The sequence below is a fragment of the Cnephaeus nilssonii genome (genome assembly GCF_951640355.1).
Source record: "Cnephaeus nilssonii genome assembly, chromosome: X".
NCBI lineage: Eukaryota > Metazoa > Chordata > Mammalia > Chiroptera > Vespertilionidae > Cnephaeus > Cnephaeus nilssonii.
Window position 1 is genome coordinate 72,696,599 of NC_137071.1, and position 26,490 is coordinate 72,723,088.

Below are 26,490 nucleotides of genomic sequence, written 5' to 3' on the forward strand. Positions count from 1 at the left end.
ATCTCATCCCAAAGCCACAGAATATACATTCTTCTCAAGTGCACATGGGTCATTTTCAAAGATAGACCATATGCTGGGTCACAGGCAAAGTATCTTCAAATTCAAGAAGATAGAAATTATATCAAGCATCTTCTCAGATCACAGTGGCATAAAACTGGAAATCCACTACAATAAATACAATCAAAAGAAATCAAACACATGGAGACTAAACAACATGCTATTAAACAAGGACTGGGTCACCAGAGAGATCAAGGAAGAAATAAAAAACATCATGGCAACAAATGACAATGAAAACACAACAATCCCAAATCTATGGTTCACATTGAAAGCAGTCTTGAGAGGGAAGTTCATAGCTCTACAGGCCTATTGCAAAAAAACAAGAAACAATGGTAATAAATTACCTAACCCTACAACTCAAAGAGTTAGAAAAAGAGCAGCAAGAAAAGCCCAGTGTAACCAGAAGAAAGGAAACAACAAAGATCAGAGCGGAGATAAACAACATAGAGACCAAAGAAACAATACAAGAGATCAACAAAACCAAGAGCTGGTTCTTTGAAAGTATAAACAAGATTGATGAACCTCTAGCCAGGCTCACCAAGAAGCAAAGAGAGAGGACCCAAATAAACAAAATCAGAAATGAAAGAGATGAAATAACAACAGACCCTGCTGAGATACAAAGGATTGTTACAAAATACTATGAACAACTCTATTCCAACAAACTGGACAACATGTAGGAAATGGACATATTCCTAGAAAAATATAACCCTCCAAAAATCAATCAGGAAGAATCTAAACAGCTCAATAGGCAGTAAATATAGACGAAATTGAAGCAGTCATCAAAAAGCTTCTGGCAAACAAAAGCCCAGGGCCTGAAGGCTTCACAGGAGAGTTTTACCAAACATTCAAGGAAGAACTGAAACCTATCGTCCTCAGACTATTCCAAAAAACTCAGGAGGAAGGAACACTTCCAAGCTCCTTCTATGAAGCCAGCATCACCCTAATACTAAAACCAGATAAAGACAACACAATGAAAGAGAATTACAGACCAATATCCCTCATGAACATAGATGCCAAAATCCTCAACAAAATTCTAGCAAATCAGATCCAGCAGTACATCAGAAAGATCATACACCATGACCAAGTAGGATTTATCCCAGGAATGCAAGGATGGTACAATATCCGCAAATCAATAAACGTGATACATCACATAAACAAATTGAGAGATAAAAATCACATAGTCATATCAATTATGCAGAAAAAGCATTTGACAAAATCCAACACCATTTTTTAATAAAAACTCTCAACAAGGTGGGAATAGAAGGCTCATACCTCAACATAATAAAAGCGATATATGATAAACCCACAGCAAACATCATACTCAATGGACAAAAACTAAAACATTTCCCCTAAGAACTGGAACAAGACAGGGATGCCCACTCTCACCACTCCTGTTTGACATAGTACTGAAAGTATTAGCCATTGCAATTAGAAAAGAAGAAGAAATAAAAGGTATCCAAATTGGAAAAGAACAAGTAAAGCTGTCTTTATTTGCAGACGACATGATATTGTACATAAAAAATCCGAAAGACTCCGTCAAAAAACTAATAGACTTACATTTAAATCAAAAAAGGAGGGTATAGTAGAAGAATATCATGTAAAGAAAAATAACCTGTAAGTAAATTACATCTAGAAAATTAATACTTTAGAATATTAATTGTAAGGCTAAAAGCAAGACACCCATGAAAAGCACACAAGGTGTCAAAACAAGCCAGAGGAAAATAATTTGGGCAAAAAATGAAATAGGATCCCAAGTCAAATTTATAGAAAATATTCCTTTATTAACTTTTGGTCGAGAATATGTTTGTATATTTTCAGAAAACAACTCCGAGACCATGTGGATTCCAGCAACAGAGAGGAATCGACAGGAATACTCCAGCCATGAAGACAGAAGAGAAGCAGTCCAGAGATGGAAGACGCTGACGTGGCCTTCCCATACTAGCAGTTAGCAGCTGTGTATCACTGCAGGTTGCCCAGGACCAAACCAGAGAGAGTTGGACCTGCATTACCACCATTTTTCCACCATTCAGAACTGTAATGTCAGTGCTGACATGTACACATAAGGAACTGTTGGACATTGTAATTGGGTCTCAAAAGAACTGTTGGCCCAGAAAGAAACTCACTACAGACTGATTCATTTCCTGTCACCATAACCATTATTGCTTGTCTCAATTTTGGTTCTTATAAGTGTATTTCTAATAGCACATGATCTCACTCATCTAGTGGAAATAATGAACAACATAGACTGATGAACAAGAACAGACCCAGAAACAAGGAGGCATGGATCAGACTGTCGGGCCTCAGAGGGAGGGTAGGGGAGGGTGGGGGTAAAGGGGAGAGATCAACCATAGGACTTGTGTGCAAGCATATGCACCTAACCAGCGGTTGGGGACAACAGGGGGGTGGGGGCATGTGTGGGGAGGGGTGTGGAATGGGAATGGGGGCATGAGGACAAATATGTGATACCTTAATCAATAAAGAAATTAAAAAAAGAGAGAGAAAAAAAAGCTAAGTTTCATGGATATAGGAACAGTAGAATTAAAATAAAGCAATTCACACTTGGAAAAAAAACAACTAATAGACTTAATAAATGAATTCCGCAATGTAGCAGGATCAAAATTAATGCCAAGAAATCTATGGCCTTTCCATACACCAATAGTGAACTTACAGAAAGAGAGACTAAAAAGGCAATCCCATTTACCATCACATCAAAAAATTAAGATACCTAGGAATAAACTTAACTCAGGAGTTAAAAGACCTATACGCGGAAAACTACAGAACACTGAAGAAAGAGATAGAGGAAGACGTAAACAGATGGAAGAACATACCATGTTCATGGATTGGTAGAATCAACATCATTAAAATGTCCATATTACCCAAAGCAATCTATAGATTCAATGCACTCCCCATTAAAATACCAACGGCATACTTCACAGACCTTGAAAGAACTCTCCAAAAATTCATCTGAAATAAAAAAAGACCCCGAATAGCCACAGTAATCCTGAGAAAGAAGAATATAGTAGTAGGGATCTCAATACCAGATTTCAAGCTGTATTACAAAGCCACTATTCTCAAAACAGCCTGGTACTGGCACAAGAATAGACATATAGATCAATGGAATAGAATAGAGAATCCAGATATTGACCCAAACCACTAAGCTCAATTAATATTTGACAAAGGAGGCATGAACATACAATGGAATCAAGACAGTCTCTTCAATAAATGGTTTTGGGAAAATTGGACAGATACATGAAAAAAATGAAGCTAGATCACCAACTTACACTATACACAAAAATAAACTCAAAATGGATACAGGACTTAAACATAAGATGGGAAACCATAAAAATACTATAGGAATCCATAGGCAGCAAAATCTCAGATATATGCCAAAAGAACTTCTTCACAGATACTGCCCCTAGGGCAATGGAAGCTAAAGAGAAAATAAACAAATGGGACTACATCAAAATAAAAAGCTTTTTTTACAGCAAAAGAAACTATCAACAGAACAAGAAAAAAGCCCCCTGTATGGGAGAACATATTTGCAAATGGTATCACTGGTAAAGGTTTAATCTCCAACATCTACAGGCAGCTTATACAACTTAATAACAGGAAGATAAATGATCCAATAAAATAATGGGCAACGGACCTAAATAGAATCTTTTCAAAAGAAGACAGAAGGAAGGCCAAGAGACACATGAAAACATGCTCAACGTCACTAATTATCCGAGAGATGCAAATCAAACAACAATGTGGTACCATCTCACACCTGTCAGAATGGCTATCATCAACAAATCAACAAACTACAAGTGTTGGCGAGGATGCGGAGAAAAAGGAACCCTCGTGCACTGCTGGTGGGAATGCAGACTGGTGCAGCCACTGTGGAGAACAGTATGGAGTTTCCTCAAAAAACTGAAATGGAACTCCCATTTTACCCAGTAATCCCACTCCTAGGAATATATCCTAAGAAACTGGGAACACCAATAAGAAATGACACATGCACCCCTATGTTCATAGCAGCACAATTTACAATAGCTAAGATCTGGAAACAGCCTAGGTGCCCATCAGCAGATGACTGGATCAGAAAACTATGGTACATCTACACAATGGAATACTATGCTGCCATAAAAAAGAAGGAATTCTTACCATTTGCAGCAACCTGGATGGAATTGGAGAACATTATGCTGAGTGAAATAAGCCAGTCAATGAAAGAAAAATACCACATGATCTCACTCATTTATGGATAATAAAGAACATTACAAAAAAAGATAGATACAGAGGCAGTAAAGCATGGAACAGACTGTCAAATTACAGCAGGAAGGTTAGGGAGAGGTAGGGAAGATAAGAGATCAACCGAAGGACTTGTATGCATGCATATAAGCATAACCAATGGACGCAAAACTCTGCGGGGTGAGGGCATATATGGGAGTGGGGTGGGGGGGGCAATGGTAAGATATGTACACATATAATACCTTAATAAAAAACATTGGAAAAAATATAATTGACATAGCATTGGCCTTCAGTAGTAGTGAATAAATGTTATGCAACTTATTAAAAAATTCTCCACTAGTAGACATATCAACCTTCACTTGTTTGAAACAGGACTCCTGATTTATGCTCTCTATAAACCCAATCCACCAGGTTTCTTCTCCATAGCCATCAACATCCTTCCAGTTGTTCAGTCATCCTTAACTTTTTTTTTTCTCTACTCAAATGATATATCTGGTCCACAAGCAAGTTTCATGGCTCTACTTTCAAAATACACTGACTCCAATCATTTTCTTTACCTTCCCTGCTACCACTCTGGTTTGAGCCACCAGCATCAATTGCCTAGCTCACCACAATAGCCTAAGTGAACTTGGTACTCCCCCCAACTTTACATACAGTCTATTATCACAGCAGTCAGAATGATCCTTTCATATGTAAGTCAGATCATATTTTTCCTCTAATCAGAACCCTCCAATTACAGATGCCTCACTATTATACTTAGAATAAAACCTCAAACCATTGTCATGGCCTAAAAGGCATGGCACAATCTGTTGTAATTTCTGATCTCATTGTCACCTCAATCTGCCTCAAACAAAACATGCACTAGCCACTTTTCAATTTCTCATGCTAACAAAGCACAATCCTGGCTCATGGTCTATGCACTTAGTATTTACTCTGCCAGAGACATCCTTCCCTAAGCCATTTGCAGGACTCATTCCCCCTTTTCATACCAGTCTCTGCTTAAATATTACCTAATTGATAGGGATTCCATGGCCACACTATATAAAATTATTTTACATATCACTCTATTTTTAAAATTTTTGGTCTTATTGAAGTAAAATCCTATCTAATACAGAGGTAATATGCAAATTGACCCTCACACCCTCACACAAGATGGCCGCCCCATGTAGTCAAAGATGGCCACCACAAGATGGCCGCCACAAGATGGCCACCAAAATATGGCTGCTACAAGATGGCCAGCAAGGGAGGATGGCCTGCAGGGGAGGGCAGTTAGAGGCAACCAGGCCGGCATAACGATTATTATGCGTTCAGAGATCATAATAATCTGGCTACTCAATGTATATATCTCCTATATAATAAAAGGGTAATATGCAAATAGACTGAACGGCAGAATGACCGGTCGCTATGACACGCACTAACCACCAGGGGGAAGTTGCTCAATGCAGGAGCTGTCCCCTGGTGGTCAATGCGCTCCCATAGGGGAAGTGCAGCTCAGCCAGAAGCTGGGCTCATGTCTAGGTAGCACAGCAGTGGTGGTGGGAACCTCTCCCACCTCCGCGGCAGCTCTAAGGATGTCTGAATGTTGGCTTAGGCCTGCTCCCATGGGGAACAAGCCTAAGCCATCAGTCAGATATCACCCCAGTGCTCCCTGCCTGCAAGGGGGTGCAGGCCAGGCTGAGGGACCCCCCCTGAGTGCACGGATATAGAGGCCTGATACAAGAAACTTTCTTGATCCACTCATTTGTTGAGGGACTGATCATCATGCTTTCTTTTTTCTCTAACTTAGTTGTATTTATTATGTTCATTACTTATTTGGTGTCACATTACTTGTTTGCTTTTTGTTTCCCTCCACCACTAGAATGTAAACTCCATGAAAACAGGGACTTGCTCTGCCTTATTTACTGCTATATACCTACTGCATAGAACATAGTAAGTGCTCAGAAATATTTGTTAGGTAAAAATTGTCCTCCTAGAGGACCAGTAAAATAAGGTGGTAGATGGATAACAGGGATTGGTAAAAAGAGAATTTATCTGTGATCTTGCTTGATTAGTGTTTGCTCTGGGTTATCTAAATGTGTTCTGTTTCCAAATACATTCACTTTCCAGATTGGGGATTGCAAATTAAAGACCTAAGGGGCTAGGCCAATATTTAAAATTTAAAAAATGAGGGCTGGAGAGTATAAATAACAAAACACAGGTCACAGAATATATTCCTTGCTTTAAAGAGGCAGCCTCTACTCTTTTCTAGAAGATTATTGCCATGCTTGCTGGAATGTGAACACATGGATATGAGAACTTCAAAGGTTTCAAGTGAAGTAAAAGATTGAATATAAAATCATTTTTAAAGTATTTATCTCTACCTTTCTGAAACATTATATAAGTCAAAAACTTAATTTTTACTCACAGTATACCAGTTTTCACTCTGTTTTAGGTAGCAGTTAAATTTTTTCACTGTGCTTTCTAGAAAGATAAAGTTCATCTTCCCTTGCTCCATTTACCTTAGGGGCTCACTACAATATGGTGGAGCTCCAGAAAAAAAACACACAAAAATACCATGGCTATGTGCCAATATTTTTTAGAAAATATTTTTGTTGATTTCAGAGATGAAGGGAGAGGAAGAGAGAGATAGAAACATAGATGATATGAGATAATCATTGATCAGCTACCTCCTACATGGTCCACACCGGATCTGGAGCCCGCAACCTAGGCATGTGCCCTGACCAGGAATAGAACTATGACCTTCTGAGTTATAGGTCGATGCTCAACCACTGAGCCATGCCAGCTGGCCTCTGACATTTTATTTATTTATTTATTTTTAATTTCAGAGAAGTTAACCAAAATCTCTTTATTTTATTTTATTTTTTTATTTTATTTTTTTATTGTTTTTGTTTAAAGTATTACACATAGTAGTACATATATCTCCTTTTTTTTCCCCATTGACCTTCCCCCGGCCTCCCCTACCCCCTGTCGCATGCCCTCATCCCCCCCGCACCAGTGTCTTGTGTCCATTGGTTGTGCTTATATGCATGCATACAAGTCCTTTGGTTGATCTCTTTCCTCCCCTCCCCAACACTCCCCAGCCTTCCCGCTTTAATTTGACAGTCTGTTCCATGCTTTACTGCCTCTGTATCTATCTTTTTGTTCATCAGGTTATAATGTTCTTTATTTTCCATAAATGAGTGAGATCATGTGGTATTTTTCTTTCATTGCCTGGCTTATTTCACTTAACATAATGCTCTCCAGATCCATCCATGCTGCTGCAAATGGTAAGACTTCATTCTTTTTTATAGCAGCGTAGTATTCTATTGTGTAGATGTACCATAGTTTTATAATCCACTCATCTGCTGATGGACATTTAGACTGTTTCCAAATCTTAGCTATGGTAAATTGTGCTGCTGTGAACATAGGGGTGCATATATCCTTTCTGATTGGTGTTTCTAGTTTCTTGGGATATATTCCTATAAGTGGGATCACTGGGACAAATTTTAAATTAGACAAAGATCTGGCTGGTCTTGTAAAACTTCAGATAGTTTCTTTGGAGATGAACACAGGGTTTCTCACATCATAGCCTAGCCTCAGTGGCTGTAGTTTTTCCACCTGCAATATGAATATGGCTTGTTTCACAGAGCAATAACTTCCTGATGAGCTATGAGTCAAGTATAAAAAATACCCTAAGTGATCATTATGAAGAAGAAGAATTTGATGAATCCTTTCATAAACTGAAAAGGCCTTTCCTAAAATAAAATCTGAAGTCTAATATATCCAGTTAACAAGGTCAGGTTTTTCTGTAACAAGAGGTTTTACCTATGCATCTTTTACCTGTACTATCACTTCATCACTCTCTGATAAATTATTTGACAATAAGTACAGCTAACATTTCAGTAAGATGGCCATTCTAATTTTTTTTTGGGGGGGGCGGGGAATTGAACAAAGACTCTGAACTGATGCTAAAGAAATTCTGATAATTATTCCTTCTTTGTGCATACACTCTTTCCAAAAAGTTAAGCATATCACTGAACACAGAATCTTTCTTTCTCACCCTCTCTTTAGCACCTCTCTATCTTCATCCCAGTGTTATTGTTCCAGTTTGAAATCCCAACAGCTCTAAGAAACCCTCAGGTGGAATCTCCTAACCTGATTCCCAATTCATGAGCAAGCTCAAAATATTTCTAACCTTCCCTCTCTCCAGTCCCTTGGCTTCATCTGCTGTTTTTCCCAGTCTATAATGTCTGATCTTTCTGATCAAAGTAAAAAAAAATATTTTAATTCCAAACTAAGAAGATTAAAAAGAACTATAATTGTACTTTATGTGTCTAGAAAGAGTTACAATCCCATAAGTATTTGCTTTTCTGGATGTAGTTATTTTTGTGAAGTGTGTACAAGGCACAGTGCAAATAAAATGGCTTTCACTTTCTCAGTCAGGAAATATCCCTAGAAGTATAGACCCATCTGAGATGGAAAATGGAAGTTGAAAACAGAAGACAGAAGAAAATCCAGATGTCATCTAGGTGATGGCACTTCTGCCCTCTGATTATAGGATAAATGTTTCTTTTTTAATGTCACTGCCTGGGCTGAATCAAAGAATACTGGTTGAGTCTCAGGAACTAGATCTACAGTTTTCAACATAAACAGCCTTCATTAGGTAATATCTTTCAAAAACATTTTTATAAAATGGACCCCAAATCCACAAAGGTACTTTTCACACCACAGTTTTCTTCCATAAATTTACTGCTGAAAAAAGTGAAAAAGATGTCTGTTACTTGGGAGCACAAATTATTCCCGCTGCTAAAGTTTTCCATCTACCAATAGTAACTTTAATCTGTAAATAATGTAGAAATTGCTGAAAATTTCTCATTCAGTGACTGAAAACAGTTAAAAGCTGTCTGATGAAAGAGATACAAAGACGAGAGAGAGAGAGAGAGAGAGAGAGAGAGAGAGAGAGAGAGAGAAAGGGAGAGCCCCAAATTTTTAAAAACATAAAATGAATATTTTGTAGCAGGAAAATATTTTTAATCAAGTCAATCAAAGTCCTAAGATCAAAGAGAAGTCAGTTTTAGAGTAACAGCAACAAAAAAGAATCCCATTGCTCTGTCAATTTAACACTGGCTGTTAAGAATGCATAATATAGCCCTAGCTGGTTTCGCTCAGTGGATAGAGCATCGGCCTGTGGACTGAAGGGTCCCGGGTTTGATTCTAGTCAAAGGCAAATGCCCTGGTTGTGGCCTTGATCCCCAGTGTGGGGTGTGCAGGAGGCAGCTGACCGACCAATGATTCTCGCTCATCATTGATGTTTCTACCTCTCTCTCCCTTTCCCTTCCTCTCTGAAATCAATACAAATATATTTTTAAGATGCATAATATAGAAACCCACACCTGAAACCTATATGTTCAGGCTGACCCATGTCACCCCAATAAGTTTAATTTAAAAAGAATGCATAATACATGTAAGGTGGTGAGAAAAACAAGCAGATTGTGGTATTGCAGCCCCACAGAGCAAGTCTGTCTTACCACCCACATAAAGGCAAGCAGTGGTTCCTGGGGAATCACTTTCTAAAGAGAGGGCAGGAGGCAGAGCTAATATGGGCTAGGACTTTTTTTACCTAAAATTTTGTGACTTAATTTTCAAAATGACCACATTTCACAGCAGGCAGTAGAAAGATAGATTCCAGTTTCCTATCCTTACTCATTATGTGTCCCTTCATAATGTTCCTTATTAACATATTTTGTTTCTCACAGCAACTTCACTCCTTTCCTTTTACTACCCTTTTCCCTCTCACCTTACTATAAAAGAGTGATATTTATTTATGTTTCTTACATTTCCATTCAGTGACTTTCTTTAATACCCATGCTATCTATCTCTGCCCACCACTGTCTTCTCTCTCACTCCACCTCTTTTCTAAGACCAAATTCCATCTCTCCTCATAAACCCTAAAACTTTCCTTAATATTTTGAATGCTAGGAAGCCACTCCTTCCTCTGTGGTACAGCTACAGGTTTCTTCAGTAGCCTCTAATGAAGTGTCTGACATTTACTCAGTCCTGTGATTGTACTGGTGAATTGTATGTAGTTCAGCTGCTTTCTTTAAAATCAAAAGGACAGAGGAGCCAAAATTTCTGTAAGTCATGTGTTCGTGAGAAGCATTAACAATATGGAGGAACAGGGAGAATAATTTAGTTGTCACTTTCTAGGGTGGAGCTTATAAAGCTGTAGTGTAAGCCAAAAAAGACTTGAATTTGAACTTAGCATATCTGGCTCAAGTCCCATCTTGGTCATTTCTTAAGTGTATGATTTTGGGTAAGTGAATTAAACTACTGAGTCTCAGATTCTTCACCTATGAATTTGGACCAACAATTCTTACCCTCAAGGTTTACTTAAAGAATAGAGTAGTTGAAAAAATTTTTAATCTATAATTATGCATTACTTATATTGTATACTATATGTTTATGTTTTTTTTCTTCTGAATCTTAAATGGTTATATTGAGCATGACTAATTTCTCTCTTTTAAAAAATTCTTTATTGTTTAAAGTGTTACACATGTTTCCGTTTTCCCCATTGGCCCCTCCCTGGTCATTCCCACCCCCCCTCCACACACATACATGCCCTTATACCCCCTAGTGTCTGTGTCCATGGGTTATGCTTATATGCATGCATACAAGTCTTTTGGTTGATCTCTCTCTCTCTCTCTCTCTCTCTCTCTCTCTCTCTCACCCCCCCCCCCACACACACACACTCATCTTCCCTCTGAGGTTGGATGGTCTGTTTGATGCTTCTAATTTCTCTTAAATAATAAGCCTTTATAGAAACAAGGGACATTCCCAGGGGAAGGTTGATGATATGGTTGTCACAAAACCTTAAAAAATGGCAGTCAGTCATAGTCATAAATTTTATTTTGAAAGTTCCCCAGAATTGATCCATCCAGGGAGGCTGATTGATGCCAACCAAACTCTTAAGCAACTGATGTATATACTAGAATGCCACTTCCTTTTCCAGTTTCTAGTTATATGGTAAACTGAATTAGTAATAAAAGACTCACTTGGTAATTATGCAATGAGATTAAGGGGTAATCTTTTAGTCGATTTTATCTATACTATCTTGAGACCAATGAATGTCCCTGTCTCACAGTGGAAAATATGTATGTAGTCTGGTGTCTTTCAGATTCAGGATTTCTACTCTGGACATTGCTGAATTCACATTGTGAATTCTCATATGATTTCCCATTTCTCTTAATTCCATGATACTATACCCTCTTTTTATGATAAACCCTAGATTTCTTAATATCACAAATTAAGTCACAGGTAAGTCATTTTCCCTGAGCCTGATGTACATCACGTGTCCTTACATTACAGGCTGATTTAATTGTTGGAACTCCAAGAGGTCCAGGGGTGCCCCACTGGAGCAGCCTGAGGCTGCTATCAAGTAGCCTGGTGTTAGCTGAATACACCAAGTGATTAACCTGGATATTTCATTTTCATTCTCTTTTAGCCTCTCTGGGCATATTATATCACATACATATTATAGCCACTTATTCAAATAAGTAGGAAAAATGGATGAGCTAATTCCCTCTGCTTACCATCTATTGAATTATGTTCTCCTAGGGTTAAATTAAACAGTTAAATCCTGCAAGCTTGTTAAATTTTATTTGATTCTGTGACTAATTTTATGGTGCTGTTCTATAGGAGAATAGGGTCTGTGGCTTGAAAAGTACTAGATTTTAATCTTTCTAAGCCAGTAGTAGAATTTAACAGAAAAGACAAAATCTTGTCCCTGGACCCAGAAAAAAAGGCAGCTCTGATAGTTTCCTGAAACACAACTAAATCAAAAGTATATATGTGAGATTCACCCATGTTCAAAGCAAATTGGGAGTGACTATTCCTTTGCATATAGACTTATCACTTTCAAGAGTAAACTTACTCCAATCTTTAGAGGAGAGTAAATTTTTCCAATATTTGATTTACACAAACATAATAAAAACAAAGTTACTTACTGCATTAAAAAAGAGTCTTTTGGAAAGAGAAAGAGAATGTGTTGTATATTTTACAGACCAGATTTATGACACGATCTCAAGCATTAGTGATTTCATTACCTTTTCCTGTTTATTATGTTTCTTCCAGATTTAATCTATAAAATTGAGCTTGCAGGAGGTGTAGGAGCAATCCTCCTTCTCTTTGTACTGTCCGTGATCATCTACAAATGCTACAATATTGAACTGATGCTCTTCTACAGACAGCATTTTGGAGATGATGAAACTACTGATGGTAAGCTGTTTCCTATTGTTCAAGTTCAATTAAAAGGCCTGAAGGTGTGCCCAGTCAGTGTTGCTCAGTGGTTGAGCATAGACCCATGCACCAGAAGATCACTGGTTCCATTCCAGGTCAGGCATGCCCGGGTTGCAGGCTCGATCCCCAGCAGGGGGCGTGCAGGAGGCCGCCTATGGATGTTGATGCATCAATGTTTCTATCTCTCCCTCCATCTCCCTTTCTCCCTCTCTCAAAAAACAAACAAACAAACAAAAAAAAAACCTCAACAAAAAGTCTATGATTATGTAAGAGAATATCCCTATTCTTAGGAAATACATGAAGAAACATTTACAGTTAAAGGACTATGACTAATGGAACCTATTCTCAAATTGTTCAGAAAAAATTTACTTATCTATCAAGAAAGAGAGCAAAGGGTAGAAAATATTAACAGTAGATGAATCTGGGTAAAGGATAGTTCTTTGAAATAGTTTTATTTTTGTAATGTTCCTATATGTTTGAAATTATTTCCAATTAAACAGTTTAACAAGGAGACATAAGTTGGTCAGTATAAAAAAACAATTGCTGTCAAAGCTCTTTACCTTGCTAAGAAACAAATTAAAAATCAATTCCAGCCCTAGCTCGTTTGGCTCAGTGGATAGATCATCAGCCCACAGACTGAAGGTTCTCAGATTCAATTCCGGTCAAGGGCAGGTACCTCGGTTGCAGGTTCAGCCCCTCTTAGGGCATGTACCAGAGGCAACCAATCAATCAGTCTCTCTCTCACATCAATGTTTCTCTCTGTGTATCTCCCCCTCTGTTCCACTCTCTATAAAATAGCTCAATTTCATTTTCCCATAGGAAATTCAAATTTAGATATAGATAATTTTAGCCATTCTTCTTTTTATTAATTTTATTGGTTGACATTGTTTAATAAGATTATGTAGGTTTCAAGTATATGTTTCTATGATACATGTTCTGTATATTGAATTATGTGCCCACCAATCAAAGCCAAATCATCTTTTGTCACCATATATTTGACCCCCATTATTGGCTCTAATCCCCACTCCCTTCTCTCTGGTAACTACCATACTGTTGTCTGTGTCTGAGGTTTTGTTCCTTTGTATTTCTTGTTTGCTCATTTGTTGCTTTAAGTTTTAAATCCCACATATAAGTGAAATTATATGGTTCTTAACTTTTTCTGTCTGACTTATTTTGTTGAGCATATTTTCAAGGTCCATCCATGTTGTGACAAATGGTAGTATTTCATCTTTTCTTATGGCTGAGTAGTATTCCTTTGTATATATGTACCAAATCTTCTTTATGCAATCACCTATCAAAGGACACTTCAGTTTTTAAAAATATTTTGGCCACTGAAAATAATGTTGCAATGAACATAAGGGTGCATATGTCTTTGGGGAAAATGTTTTAAAATTTTTCAAGTTGATACCCAGAGCATGGGTTGCTGGGTTACATGGTAACTCTATTCTTAACTTTTTTAGGAACCTCCATCCATACTCTTTTCCACAGTGGCTATGCCAGGAGCCTAAAACCTATAATGGAGAAAGGAAAGCCTCTTTAATAAATGGTGCGGGGAAAATTGGAAAGCCACATGCAAAAGAATGAAACTAGATTATAATTTGTCCCCATATACAAAAATTAACTCAAAATGGATTGAAACCCTAAATATAACATCTGAAACAATAAATCACATAAAATAAAACATAACTTATATAGCCCAGCTGGGTGTAGCTCAGCAGTTGAGCGTCGACCCAGGAACCAAGAGGTCACCGTTTCAATTCCTGGTCAGGGCATATGCCCAGGTTGCAGGCTCGATCCCCAGTGCAGGGCATGCACGGGGCAGCCAATCAATGATTCTCTCTCATCATTGATCTCTCTCTCTCTCTCTCTCTCTTCTCTCCCCCTCCCTTTCTCTCTGAAATCAATAAAAATATATATTTTTAAAAAACATAACTCATAAACCTTGGTCTCAGAGCAGATTTCATGAATTTGACCTAAAAGGCAAGGGAAGAAAGAGATTATTATGTTAAGGGAAATAAGCCAATCAGAAAAAGACAATAAGCCAATCACATGACCTCACACGTGGAATCTAATGAACAAAATAACTGACAAACAAAATAGGTCCAGAGGCATGGATGCATGGGACAGACTGACTGATCTCAGAAGGGAGGGATTCGGTGGGGTGGGGGGCGTGGGCAGGAAGAGATAAGCAAAGAAATTATATGCATACATGCATAGCCCAAGGACACAGACAATAGCGTGGTGGAGGCCTGGGGTGGGGCTGGGGCTGCATGGTGGGTGGCAAAGGTAGGTGGAAATGGGGGACATCTGTAATACAGTCAATAATAAAACTAAATTTTAAAAAGGCAAAAATAAATGAGTGTGATTATATCAAACTAAGAAGCTTCTGCACAGCAAAAGAAATTGACAACAAAAAGCAAAGAACTGATTGGGAGATGTTTGCAAACAACAGATTCAACAATGGATTAATATCCAAAAGATATAAAGAACTCTACATATCATTATCAAATGAACAAACACTCTAGTTGAAAATTGACAGAGGACTTGAACAGACACTTCTCCCAAGAAGACATACAAATGGCCAACAGATATATGAAAAGATGCTCAACTTCACTAGTTATTAGGGACATGCAAATCAAAACTACAAGATTCCTTTCATCACCATTTATCCTCCCTATACCACCCTTCTTCTCCATTAATCACCATTCTGTTGTCTGTGTCTTTGATGTTGTTTGTTTTTGCTTAATACCTTCACCTTTTTCACCCAGTCCCACAACCCACCTCCCCTCTGATAACTACCAGTCTGTTCTATGAGTCTGTTCCTATTTTGTTAGTTTGTTTGCTCCATTAGATTCCACACATCAGAACACACAATATGATATACAAATGACATATTTTAGAAATGTATACCTGAAAACTAAAAAATGTTATTAACCAATATCACCCCAATAAATTCAATAAAAAAAAGAAGAAAATGAGATATTGTTGCAGAAGGAATTAATGGGCTAGATTTCCCAGACAGGAGTGGGAATGAGGTTCTTGGGGTACTGCTAAAATAAAATATTTCAGAAGCCACAGCAAAAATATGAGATGTGAACAAAGGCTTTATTTGTGTGAAGTTACATTTCTCAGGTTCCAAAGTCCACTGGCTCTAAAGCCAGTCCTAGAAAAGGTGCAGTTGAGGTTACAGCAAATCTAGAAGCAAGGCCAGTGACCAGAGCTTCAATTCCATGTCGCAGTCAGGTGCAGTTCAGCATCCAGGTGAGATTGATGGGTAATCACCTTCTCACGTCACTCATACTTTACTGGGCATGCGTCTATACTGCTTTTGTCCAGTCCCTTCCCCCATCAAAAATTGGGGAACAGATTTGGAGAATGTTAAATGCAGCCTTTCTAGCAAAGCTGTATACTAGTAAATGGCATGACTTTATGTAGTCTTCCCTTTCCTCCTTTCCTGTTAAATAATAACCAAGATATTACAACGGCATCAATACCACCTTACACCTGTTAGAATGGCTATTATCAACAAGACAAGTAATAGCAAGTGTTGAAGATGCTGTGGAGGAAAAAGACCCTCATTCACTGCTGGTGGGAATGTAAACTGGTACAGCCATGGAAAACAGGATGGAGTTGTTTAGCCATTCGTTTTATTTTTAATCTTTATTGTTTAGATTATTACAGATGTCCCTCTTTTTTCCCCCATTGTCCCCCTCCACAAGGTTCCTGCCCTATCCCAGGCCTTCACCAGCCTATTGTCTGTGTACATAGATAATCCATACATGCATATAAGATCTTTGTCTCATCTGTTTCTATCCCCCACCCCCTTTCCTCTGAGAATCATCAGTCTGTTCCATTTCCATGCCTCTGATTCTATTTTATTCACCGGTTCATTTTGTTCATTAGACTTCTTATTCATTTATTTTGATTTTTAGATTAAAATGTTGAAAGGTATGCATTTGTTGCCATTTTGTTGTTCATATTTTTTATCTTTATCTTTTCCTTCTTCCTCTTCTTAAAGAATACCCTTCCAAATTTCATATAATACTGGTTTAGTGGTAATGAATCCCTTTAACCTCTTCTTGTCTCTGAAGCTCTTTATCTGACTTCCTATTCTAAATGATAGCTTTGCTGGGTAGAGTAATCTTGGTTGTAGGTCCTAGCTATTCATCACTTTGAATATTTCTTGCCACTCCCTTCTGGCCTGCATAGTTTCTGTTGAGAAATCAGCTGACAGTCCTATGGGTATTCCCTTGTAGGTAACTAAGAGCTCTTCTCTTGCTGCTTTTAAGATTCTCTCTTTGTCTTTTGCCCTTGGCATTTTAATTATGATGTGTCTTGGTGTGATCCTCTTTGGGTTCCTCTTGTTTGGGACACTCTGTGCTTCCTGGACTTGTAAGTCTATTTCTTTCACCAGGCAGGGAAAGTTTTCTGTTATTATTTCTTCAAGTAGGTTTTCAATTTCTTGCTCTTTCTTCTCCTTCTGGCACCCCCATAATGCAAATGTTTGTACATTTGAAGTTGTCCCAGAGGCTCCTTACAATATATTCATATTGTTGGATTTTTTTTCTTTTTGCTCTTCTGGTTGGGTGGTTTTTTGTTTTTTGCTTCCTCATATTTCAAATTGTTGATTTGATTCTCAGAATCCTCTAGTCTACTATTGAATCCTTGTATATTATTATTTATTTCAGTCAGTGTATGCTTAATTTCTGACTGGTCCTTTTCCATTTTTTGAAGATTTCTAGAAGATTCTTGAGTAACCTTATAACCATGGTTTTGAATTCTATAGTTTTCTTCCATTTCTTCCAATTGTGACATGTTTCTTTGTCTCCACATTTTGGCAGCTTCCCTGTGTTTGTTTCTATGTATTGGGTAGAGCTGCTATGTATCCTTGAGTTGATAGAGTGGCCTTGTATAATAGGTGTTCTATAGGGCCTACTGGCTGAGCATCCCCAGTCAGCTGAGCTGGGAGTTCGAGGTGCACCCCTTTGTGAGCTGTGAGCACAGGCTGGTTGTAGTTGAGACTTGATTGCTGTTGGTGCCACTGGGAGGAATTGGCCTCCAGGCCAATTGGCTGTGAGGACCAGCTGTGACTACTGTGAGAGCTGCTGTGCAGGAGACATCCCTATGGAGTAGGACTTGCTTCAGTGGGGCTTTGGTGCTCACTGAGTCTGCCCCTTGAGTGTGTCCCTATGGATGTGTAGAGTTGTAATCTGGTATGGTTTGACACTGACCACTGGGTACACTGGCTCTTGGGTCTCTGGGGAGGTTCAAAGTCAACCACTTCCTGGGGCCACCCGGCAAGAGCTACAGAGAGATCTGCAGATTCCTCCTCTTTGTATCAGATTTGGAAGTGCCCAGAGGAGGCCCAGCTATGAATCAAGGCAGGCTGGTTCTGGTGCTGGGTCTTGGGCCTTTTATTGATAGGTTTGGGGCTCCCTGACCCATCTGCAGCTTGTTTGAGAGGTTTTAGCCTGAGCAAAGACAAGCCATTCATATGAAAAAGCTGCTGCACACAGCTTGAGTGGGGTTGTAAATTGGATGAGATGGGATCTTAGGAAATCACCATGGTGGAGCAAACAGAAATGGCTGCAAGTCAGCTCTGTGACTGTGTTGGTCCTAGCATAGGAACAATGATCCCTGTGAGCACCTCTGTCTGTGAGAAAGCTGCCCTGGAATTCCTGCCCGATGCCAGACAATCCAGTTCCTCCTCATATGTGTCTGTTTTCCCCAGAGCCTTGCCCTGCTGCTAGAGCTCAGAGGAAGTGAGACCTTGTAAGTTCAGTTCGTGGTGCTGGCCTTTTAAAAGGAACAGCTTGGTCTCCAGCAGCTCCTGTGTCACTGAGCCCCAATCCACATTGGTTTTTACAGCCCATAGTTCTTACTGCCCATAGGGACTTATTTTCCCAGCTCTGGGACTATGGCCTGGGGGTCTCGTGTGGGACTGGGACCCCTTGCTTCTCGAGGTGTCCTTTGCAGGATGATCTCCCTCCTGATTAAAAAAGCAGCACAATGGGTACCAGACCAGCTTGTTCTGCACCTCTGCACCTCCTACCAATCTCACTGTGCTTTCTTCTTTATTTCTCTAGTTGTAGGACTTCCATTCAGCCAGCTTTCCAGTGTTTCTGGATGATGGTTATTCTGTATTTTAGTTGAAATTTTGATGTGGTGTGGGAAGTGGCTAGTACCAGTGTTTACCTACACCACCATCTTCCCCGGCTTCTCTAGCTTAGCCATTATTGACATCTAGAAAAAAAGCAATTCATTGAAGAAACTGATTTTAAAAAAACATGAAAATATTATTTTTAAAGCTCAAGGTACATCTATCCCACATATTTTTATACACCTTGTCATTTTCTTTTTTTAAAATATATTTTATTGATTTTTTACAGAGAGGAAGGGAGAGGGATGAGAGTTAGAAACATGAATGAGAGAGAAACATCGATCAGCTGCCCCCTGCACACCCCCTACTGGGGATGTGCCCACAACCAAGGTACATGGCCTTGACTGGAAGCGAACCTGGGACCCTTCAGTCTGCAGGCTGATGCTCTATCCACTGAGCCAAACTGGTAAGGGAAGTCCCACATATTTTTGATGAATACATCACCATTATCAAAGGTGAATTAAAAGGATAGAAATTCAGAATGTGGCCTATAATTTTCTTATGTTTTCCATTTAAGACCATTAGAAATATTATGGCTATTTAATATCAATAAAGCATTTTATTGAGCCTTGTTTCTTTGAAAATGTAAAAATGATTTAATTTTTTCAAGAGAACAAATTGATATTTTCATTCAATACCAATAAAAAAATTATGGCATGTCACTCCATGTGCATAAAATCCTCACCCAAAAACTATTGTAAGCCTTGGAACATGTGTGTGAAATGCCTTAGGTAAGTCAAGATAAAAAAAAAAAAAAGTCCAACTGTAAGTCATCACTTTAAAAGGCAGGTTTAATTCTTAGCTTTTAATTATATTTAAATTATGAAGGTTAGAGCTTTTATTATTTTAAGATCACAGTCTTACCTCAAAATAGATGGGTTTATTATTTTGTTTTATTTTATAGTGATAGAATAAGGGAAGAGTGGTGACTGTAAGATCAAAATTTTTTAGGAATCCTTAATTTTGGTTTTATTGCTACTATTAATGAAAACAATGATATGAGTGGGCTTTAATTGACTTTTATGTTTTCACTAGAGGCCCGGTGCATGAAATTCGTGCACGGGGGTGGGGGGGTGTCCTTCAGCCCAGCCTGCACCCTCTCCAATCTGGGACCCCTCGAGGGATGTCTTTAGGCAGTCAGACATCCCTCTTACAATCCAGGACTTCTGGATCCCAACTGCTCGCCTGCTTGCTAGCCTGATCACCCCCTAACCACTCTCATGCCAGCCTGATTGATGTCTAACTGCTCCCCTGCCAGCCTGTTTGCCCCCAACTTCCCTCTTCTGCTGGACTGGTTACCCCTAACTGCCCTCCCCTGCAAGGTTGATTGCCTCCAACTGCCTTCCCTTGCAAGCCTGGTGCCTTCCAACTGCCCTCCCCTGCTGGCCATCTTGTGGTGGCCATCTTGTGTCCACATGGGGGCAGGATCTTTGACCACATGGGGGCAGCTATATTTTGTGTTGGAGTGATGGTCAATCTGCATATAACTCTTTTATTAGATAGGATAGTGGCCTGGTGCACAGGTGGGGGCCAGCTTGTTTGCCCTGGTGTCCCGGATCAGGGTGGGGGTTCCCTTGGGGTGTGGGGCGGCCTGAGCGAGGGGCCTTTGGTGGTTTGCAGGCCAGCCACGTCCCCTGGCGACCCAAGCGGAGGCCCTGGTATGTGGAATTTATTTACATTCTACAATTGAAACTTTGTATCCTGGAGCGGAGCCAAGCCTCCTGCTTGCTCCATTGCCAGCAGCCATTTCTGTTTGGATTGGTTTACCTTCTATAATTGAAACTTTGTAGCCTTGAGTGGAGGCTTAAGCTGGACAGGGCAGGGGAAATCTTGGCTTCTTCTATCACCTTGGAAACCCAAGCCTCCCTCCTACTTTCTCTGTGGCTGTAGCCATTTTGGTTGGGTTAATTTGCATACTCACTCTGATTGGCTTGTGGGCGTGGCTTGTGGGTGTATCGGAGTTAGGGTCAATTTGCATATTACTCTTTTATTAAGTAGGCTAGTAAATTAGAAAAATTATGTTCAATGTGTACATATGCATGCTCATTATCAAAGTAGTGTATTTACTCAACAGTTATAGCAGCCCATTTGAAAGTTTTATAAATATTTATAGAGCTGTATTTTCAAAATGGGAAATTAGAGCCTGTTCTGAGCATAATTACATGCTCCAACAATATATATAAAAATTTGTTCACTTACCCTCAGTTTTTATATACAACAATTAATATTCAAAAACCCATGATTTTACCTGTGCACGTAAAATAACTAGATACATATGTGACTGAGAAAAATGTCACTGGTTCCCAAATGCCAATAAGTGGTTAAAGTATCCAATTAGGAATGGAAAAGATGCATTGTTTATATGAAAGAATTTGAAAGGAAGGCTACTATAATTCATTTGTTTTGAGTCTTGATTATAAGTGACTTATTAATACTCTCTGTAAGAAATGATACAATTTATTAAGTTAATCTTTAACAATTTCTTTCATAACCCATGCCCAATAACTCAGACTAACTAATTAGTTGTAGTACAGATTTGTAAGAATAAATTAATGCAAATATTATATGACTAGGGTCCCAGTACATGAATTTGTGCAACTTGAAAGAACTGTGGGCCATGAGGCTGTAGTGAGCACAGGGGTGGGTCTCGGCCCATCCTCCATGCCCCAGCCTGGCTTCTCCCATCATGGCCCCATGGCCCCTGTCTGCTGGAAGCCCCGCTCCTGCCGCCTCTGCTCCCATGCACTGACAGCGCCTGTCCTGCTTGCATCAGCTGATGGCGCAGAGCGATTGGGGCCTGCACCAGCAGTGGGTGTGAGCAGGGCAGGTCCTGTCAGTCGGTGTGAGTGGCAGCTGCTGTCCCAATTGCCCCTCAGGAACAGGGGGAAGTGGAGAAGCCCTCAGGAGTGATCATGGCCAGCAGCCATTGCTCACACCCACTGACAGCACTGAGAGATTGGGACTGGTGCTGGCAGTGGGTGCAAGCACCAGGTGGGACCACAGCATGCAGGACCAAAGAATTTTCAGTAACCACCAGAGGTTCACCCCAATGACGACGACTGGCACCCTGCCCCACCTTGTTCTGGCACCCCACTCACCTGCTTTACCATCCCGCTGCAGCTGATGCCCACCATGTTCTGCACGTGGCCCTGGTGGTCAGTGCACATCATAGCGACCAGTTGTTTGGTTGTTCAGTTGTTCTGCTGTTCAGTATATTTGCATATTAGGATGAGAGAGAGAGAGAGAGAGAGAGAGAGAGAGAGAGAGAGAGAGAGAGAGATTTCAGGGATCAACTATTCTTTATCTCCAATGTGGCCCATGTGGTCAAAATGACAAGTAAGGTAGAATATTTTGATAAGAACATTTTATGTTTTGATTATAAACCAATTGTTTTAAGGGGGTAAATCCAATGTGATGGGGAGGAGACTTCAAGGATTTTCTTTAGGAAAGAGAGTTAAAATAGTTAATATCACTATATAGAAACTTGCTAGTACACAATTTGTGTACTAGCTATATGCAATATTAAAAGTGAGTAGGTACACAGTGAGGATGCATAAATGAATATTAAATCTCTTTTAGAAACATTCAGTTTCATTATGCCAAATGTCAGCTATATACCCTACCAAATTTTTCATTTCTTTAAGTATTTTGGCATCTCTTAGACAAAACTTAGTTTTACCTATATACATTTCTTTCATGTTTTCTCTTTGATTCATATCTAATGTTGCATTTACTGAGAGTTCTTATAAAACTGCCTTTTTGTGTTTTTTTACTTTTTATAATTTATTTTTATGTTTTATTTAAAAATGTTTAAATTACAGTTCACATTCAATATTTTGTATTAGTTTCAGTTATACAGCACAGTGGTTAGCCAATCATGTACTTTATAAAGTGTTCCCCTGATATTTCCAGTACTCAGCGTGCACCATACATAGTTATTATAATATTATAAACTATATTTATTATGCTATAATTTACATCCCCATTATTATTTTTAACTTCCAATTTGTACTTCTCTAACCCAACCTTCCTCCCCTCTAGGTACCATCAGTCTGTTCTCTGTATCTATGATCTATTTCTGTTTTATGTTGTTCATTTATATGTTTCTTTAGATTCCACATATAAGTGAAATCATATGGTGTTTGTTTTTCTGACTGATTCACTTAGCAAAATAAACTCAATTCCATTCATGCTGCCACAAATGGTAACATATTGTTATTTTTTATGACCAAGTAATATTCCATTGTATATGTGTACCACAGCTATTTTATCAACTCATCTATTAATGGACTGCTTCCATAGCTTGGCTATTGTAAATAATGCTGCACTGAGCAATAGGGGTGCATATATTCTTTCAAATTAGTGTTTTGAGTTCCTTCTGATATATACTGAGAAGTGTAATTACTGTGTGATAAGGCAGTTCCGTTTTTAATTTTTTTGAGGAAGTGCCATACTTTTTCCACATTGGCTGTACCAATTTGCATTTCCACTAACAGTGCACAAGGGTTCCCTTTTCTCCACATTCTTACTAACACTTGTTATTTGTTGATTTATTGATGATAGTCATTCTGACAGGTATAAGATGATATTGAATTTTAGTTTGCATTTCTCTAAGGGTTACTTAATTTTAGCATCATTTGATATGTTTATTGTTCATCTGTATGTCCTCTTTTGAGCAGTGTTAATTTAGTTCCTTTGTCCAATTTTTAATTTGATAGTTTGTGGGGGTTTTGTTGGTGTTGAATTGTATGTGTTCTTTATAAAATTTAAATATAACTCCTCATCAGGTGTGTCATTGGTTAATATGTTCTCCCATACAGTGGGTTGTCTTTTCACTTTGTTGATGGTTTCCTTTGCTCTGCAGATTTTTTGGGGGTGTTTGATGTAGTCCCATTTGTATATTTTTTCTCATTTTCCTTGCCCAAAGAGATATATCAGGAAAACATATATCAGAGAAGCATATGAGAATTTACTGCCTATATTTTCTTCTAGGATTTTTATGATACCAAGTCTTACATTTATGTCTTTAATCCATTTTGAGTTTATTCTTGTATATGGTATAAGAAGTTGGTCTTCTTTTTTTTTCATGTATCTATCCATTTTTTTCTACACTATTGTATGTACTTGCCTCCTTTGTCAAATATCAATTGACCATATAGGTGAAGGTTTTTTTTTCTGGCCTCTCCATTCTGTTTCATTGGTTTATATGTGTGTGTTTTTATGTAAGTACCATCCTGTTTTGATTACTATGACCTTGTAATATAGTTTGATATCAGATAGTGTGATACCTCCAAATTTATTTTTCTTTCTCAAGCTTGATGTGGCTTTTTTAGGCCTTTTTCTGTTGTTCTGTATAAATTTTTGGAGTATTTATTCTAGTTCTGTGAAATATGCCATTGGTATCTTGATAGGAATTGCATTAAATCTACAGATTGCTTTGTGTAGTATGGACATGTTAATAATGTTAATTATTTATAGAACGGTATATGCTTCCACATATTTTTAGCTTCTTCAATGTCTTTCCTTTTTTTTTTTTATTGATTTCAGAGAGGAAGGGAGAGGGAGAGAGAGGAGAGAAACATCAATGATGAGAGAGAATCATTGATTGGCTGCCTCCTGCACACCCCCTACTGGGGATGGAGCCTGCAACCTAGGCATATGCCCTTTGCCGGAATCGAACCTGGGACCCTTCAGTCTCCAGGCCGATGCTCTATCCACTGAGCCAAACCGGCTAGGGCTCTTTCCTTTTTTAAATATGGTTTTATTGATTTTTAGAGAGAGCAGAGGGAGAGGGAGAGAGAGATAGAAACATTGTTGAGAGAGAAACATCATGGATTGGTTGCCTCCTGCATGCCCCATACGGGGGATGGAGCTTGCAACCCAGGCATGTACCCTCATTGGGAATCAACCCCAGTGACCTATTGGTTCCTGGGTCGACCCTCAATCACTGAACCACACCAGCTGAGTCAATTGCTTTCTTCAGTGTCTTATAATTTTCCAATTTCAGGCGTCTTGCCTGCTGAGATCTCCCTTTGGATGTGCCACTTGTGGAGCTAACTGGATCCTGCTATGATGTTTTCTGAAGCTCACCACTGGGTGTGTTCATAGTAGGGCCTCTTGGGAGGGATTAAGATGCAAGTCAATGTCAGATGCTGCCTGCCACTGGCCCTGCACAACCTCTTTAGAGATACAAAGTGATCTGAAGTTTCTGGCTGTCTCTACTGGGCCTGGGTGTGTGTTGGAAGTACCAAGCTGAATAGCAAGGTGGGCTACCACTAGCACCAAGCCTGGGACAAGTCAGCAAAAGGCCAAAGGCACCTTGATATGGCCTCTGCCTGCCTTTGCTCCCAGACTGCCTGTTAGTTTCAGTACCTGAAAGAGCCCCTGGTGGTACTGGAGTTGCAAGAGGTAGGTTTTCAGTGAGTCACCAGGTAGGTGCGAGTGGTGTTCACCAGACTGATACAAGTTCACACTTGGTTCAAACTTGGGTTTGAGGCCACTCAGCAAAAGTTCCAGGGTACACCAAGGCTAGCTTCCACCAAATAGGTGTCCCCAGACATTTGTTGTTAGTTAGGATCTTAGGGAGTCATCAGGGTGAAGGCAGCAGAGTTTATTAGGACCAAACTGACCAATATTTAGGCTCTGTGAAGGAAGGGCTCTACACTGGTCAAGTGCACTAGGGGAAAATGTCCCCTTTCCTAGAACCATACATCTCAGTCTATTTCTTAATTCTTCCCAGAACTCGTGGAGTAGCCCAGGTTCACAGGGTGGGGCCACCAGCAGTCCGGAGAGTTAGTGAGCTGAGAGTTTGGAGGGTGGGGCTAGTGGATCTCAGTGTGGGGGAGGCACTGGTTAAGTTCATGTGAAAAATGGGGAAATGATCCCCATCTCAGAACATACAACTCAGTCACTGACACCCTCTGAGTCTGCCCAGACCTGTACACCCTGGGCTCAGGATGCTTTCCTCCTCCACGGGGTGTGAGCTCTGCAGGGTGGGGTTACATTGAGTCCAGAGAGTGGGGCTATTGCATTTCACCAGGCTAATGCTGTAGAGACGGGAGTGCCCTACCCAAAAAAGATAGTGTCTGCTGTTTGTGACAGCCACTCCTGGTGGCTGTCTCTTCAGCTCTCTCCCCAGAGCCATAAACCCCAATCTCTCCTCATAGTACTTTAGTCTGCTCCACCCTCCTTCTGTCAGAGCCCAGGGTGAGTTGTTGCAAATGAGATTTTGTGCAATGATCCTTTAAGAAAGTGACTGGTTCTCTAGCAGTTTCTTATCACTCACTGGTGGACAGAATCCCTGCTTCCCTGATGATTTTTACAGACAGATGTTTTGTGGATGCCTCTTCATGGCTATGGTGCTCTGGGATGGGGCTCCATCATTGCGTTGAAACCCCTCACTCCTCAGGGAGAGCCTTTACAGCTGAACTATCCCTCCAGATTCTCAGCTGCTGCCTGTGGGAGCAGGGTCTGGCCTTTTCATGTCTCTTCCCTTCCTACCAGTCTCAATGTGGCTTCTTTAAATCCTTGGTTGTAAGACCTGTTCAGCTAATCTGCAGTTGTTTTTTCCATGATTTAGTTATAATTCCAATTTTACCTCAAAATGCCTTTTTAAAAATGTTGCAATTTTTAATTGTATTTCTATTTAAATATATAGTTGAACTAATGAAAAAACACTAAGACTCCAATAAATAAATGGACAAAAGGACATGAAGAGGCATGACATGTCATAAAAAATGATAAAATAAAAATATGAAAAAAATGTTTCATTT

General features: G+C 39.4%; 1 protein-coding gene across 1 annotated transcript in view; it reads left to right on the forward strand.

Annotated features, from left to right (window-relative positions):
* IL1RAPL2 (interleukin 1 receptor accessory protein like 2) overlaps positions 1 to 26,490 on the forward strand; it is a gene marked incomplete at both ends in the record, with an annotated part of 1,477,463 nt that overhangs the window by 1,432,957 nt on the left and 18,016 nt on the right. The window contains one exon of the mRNA XM_079764395.1: positions 12,394 to 12,537. Coding sequence (XP_079620521.1) covers positions 12,394 to 12,537 — 144 coding nt within the window. The remainder of the gene's footprint in view (positions 1 to 12,393; positions 12,538 to 26,490) is intronic.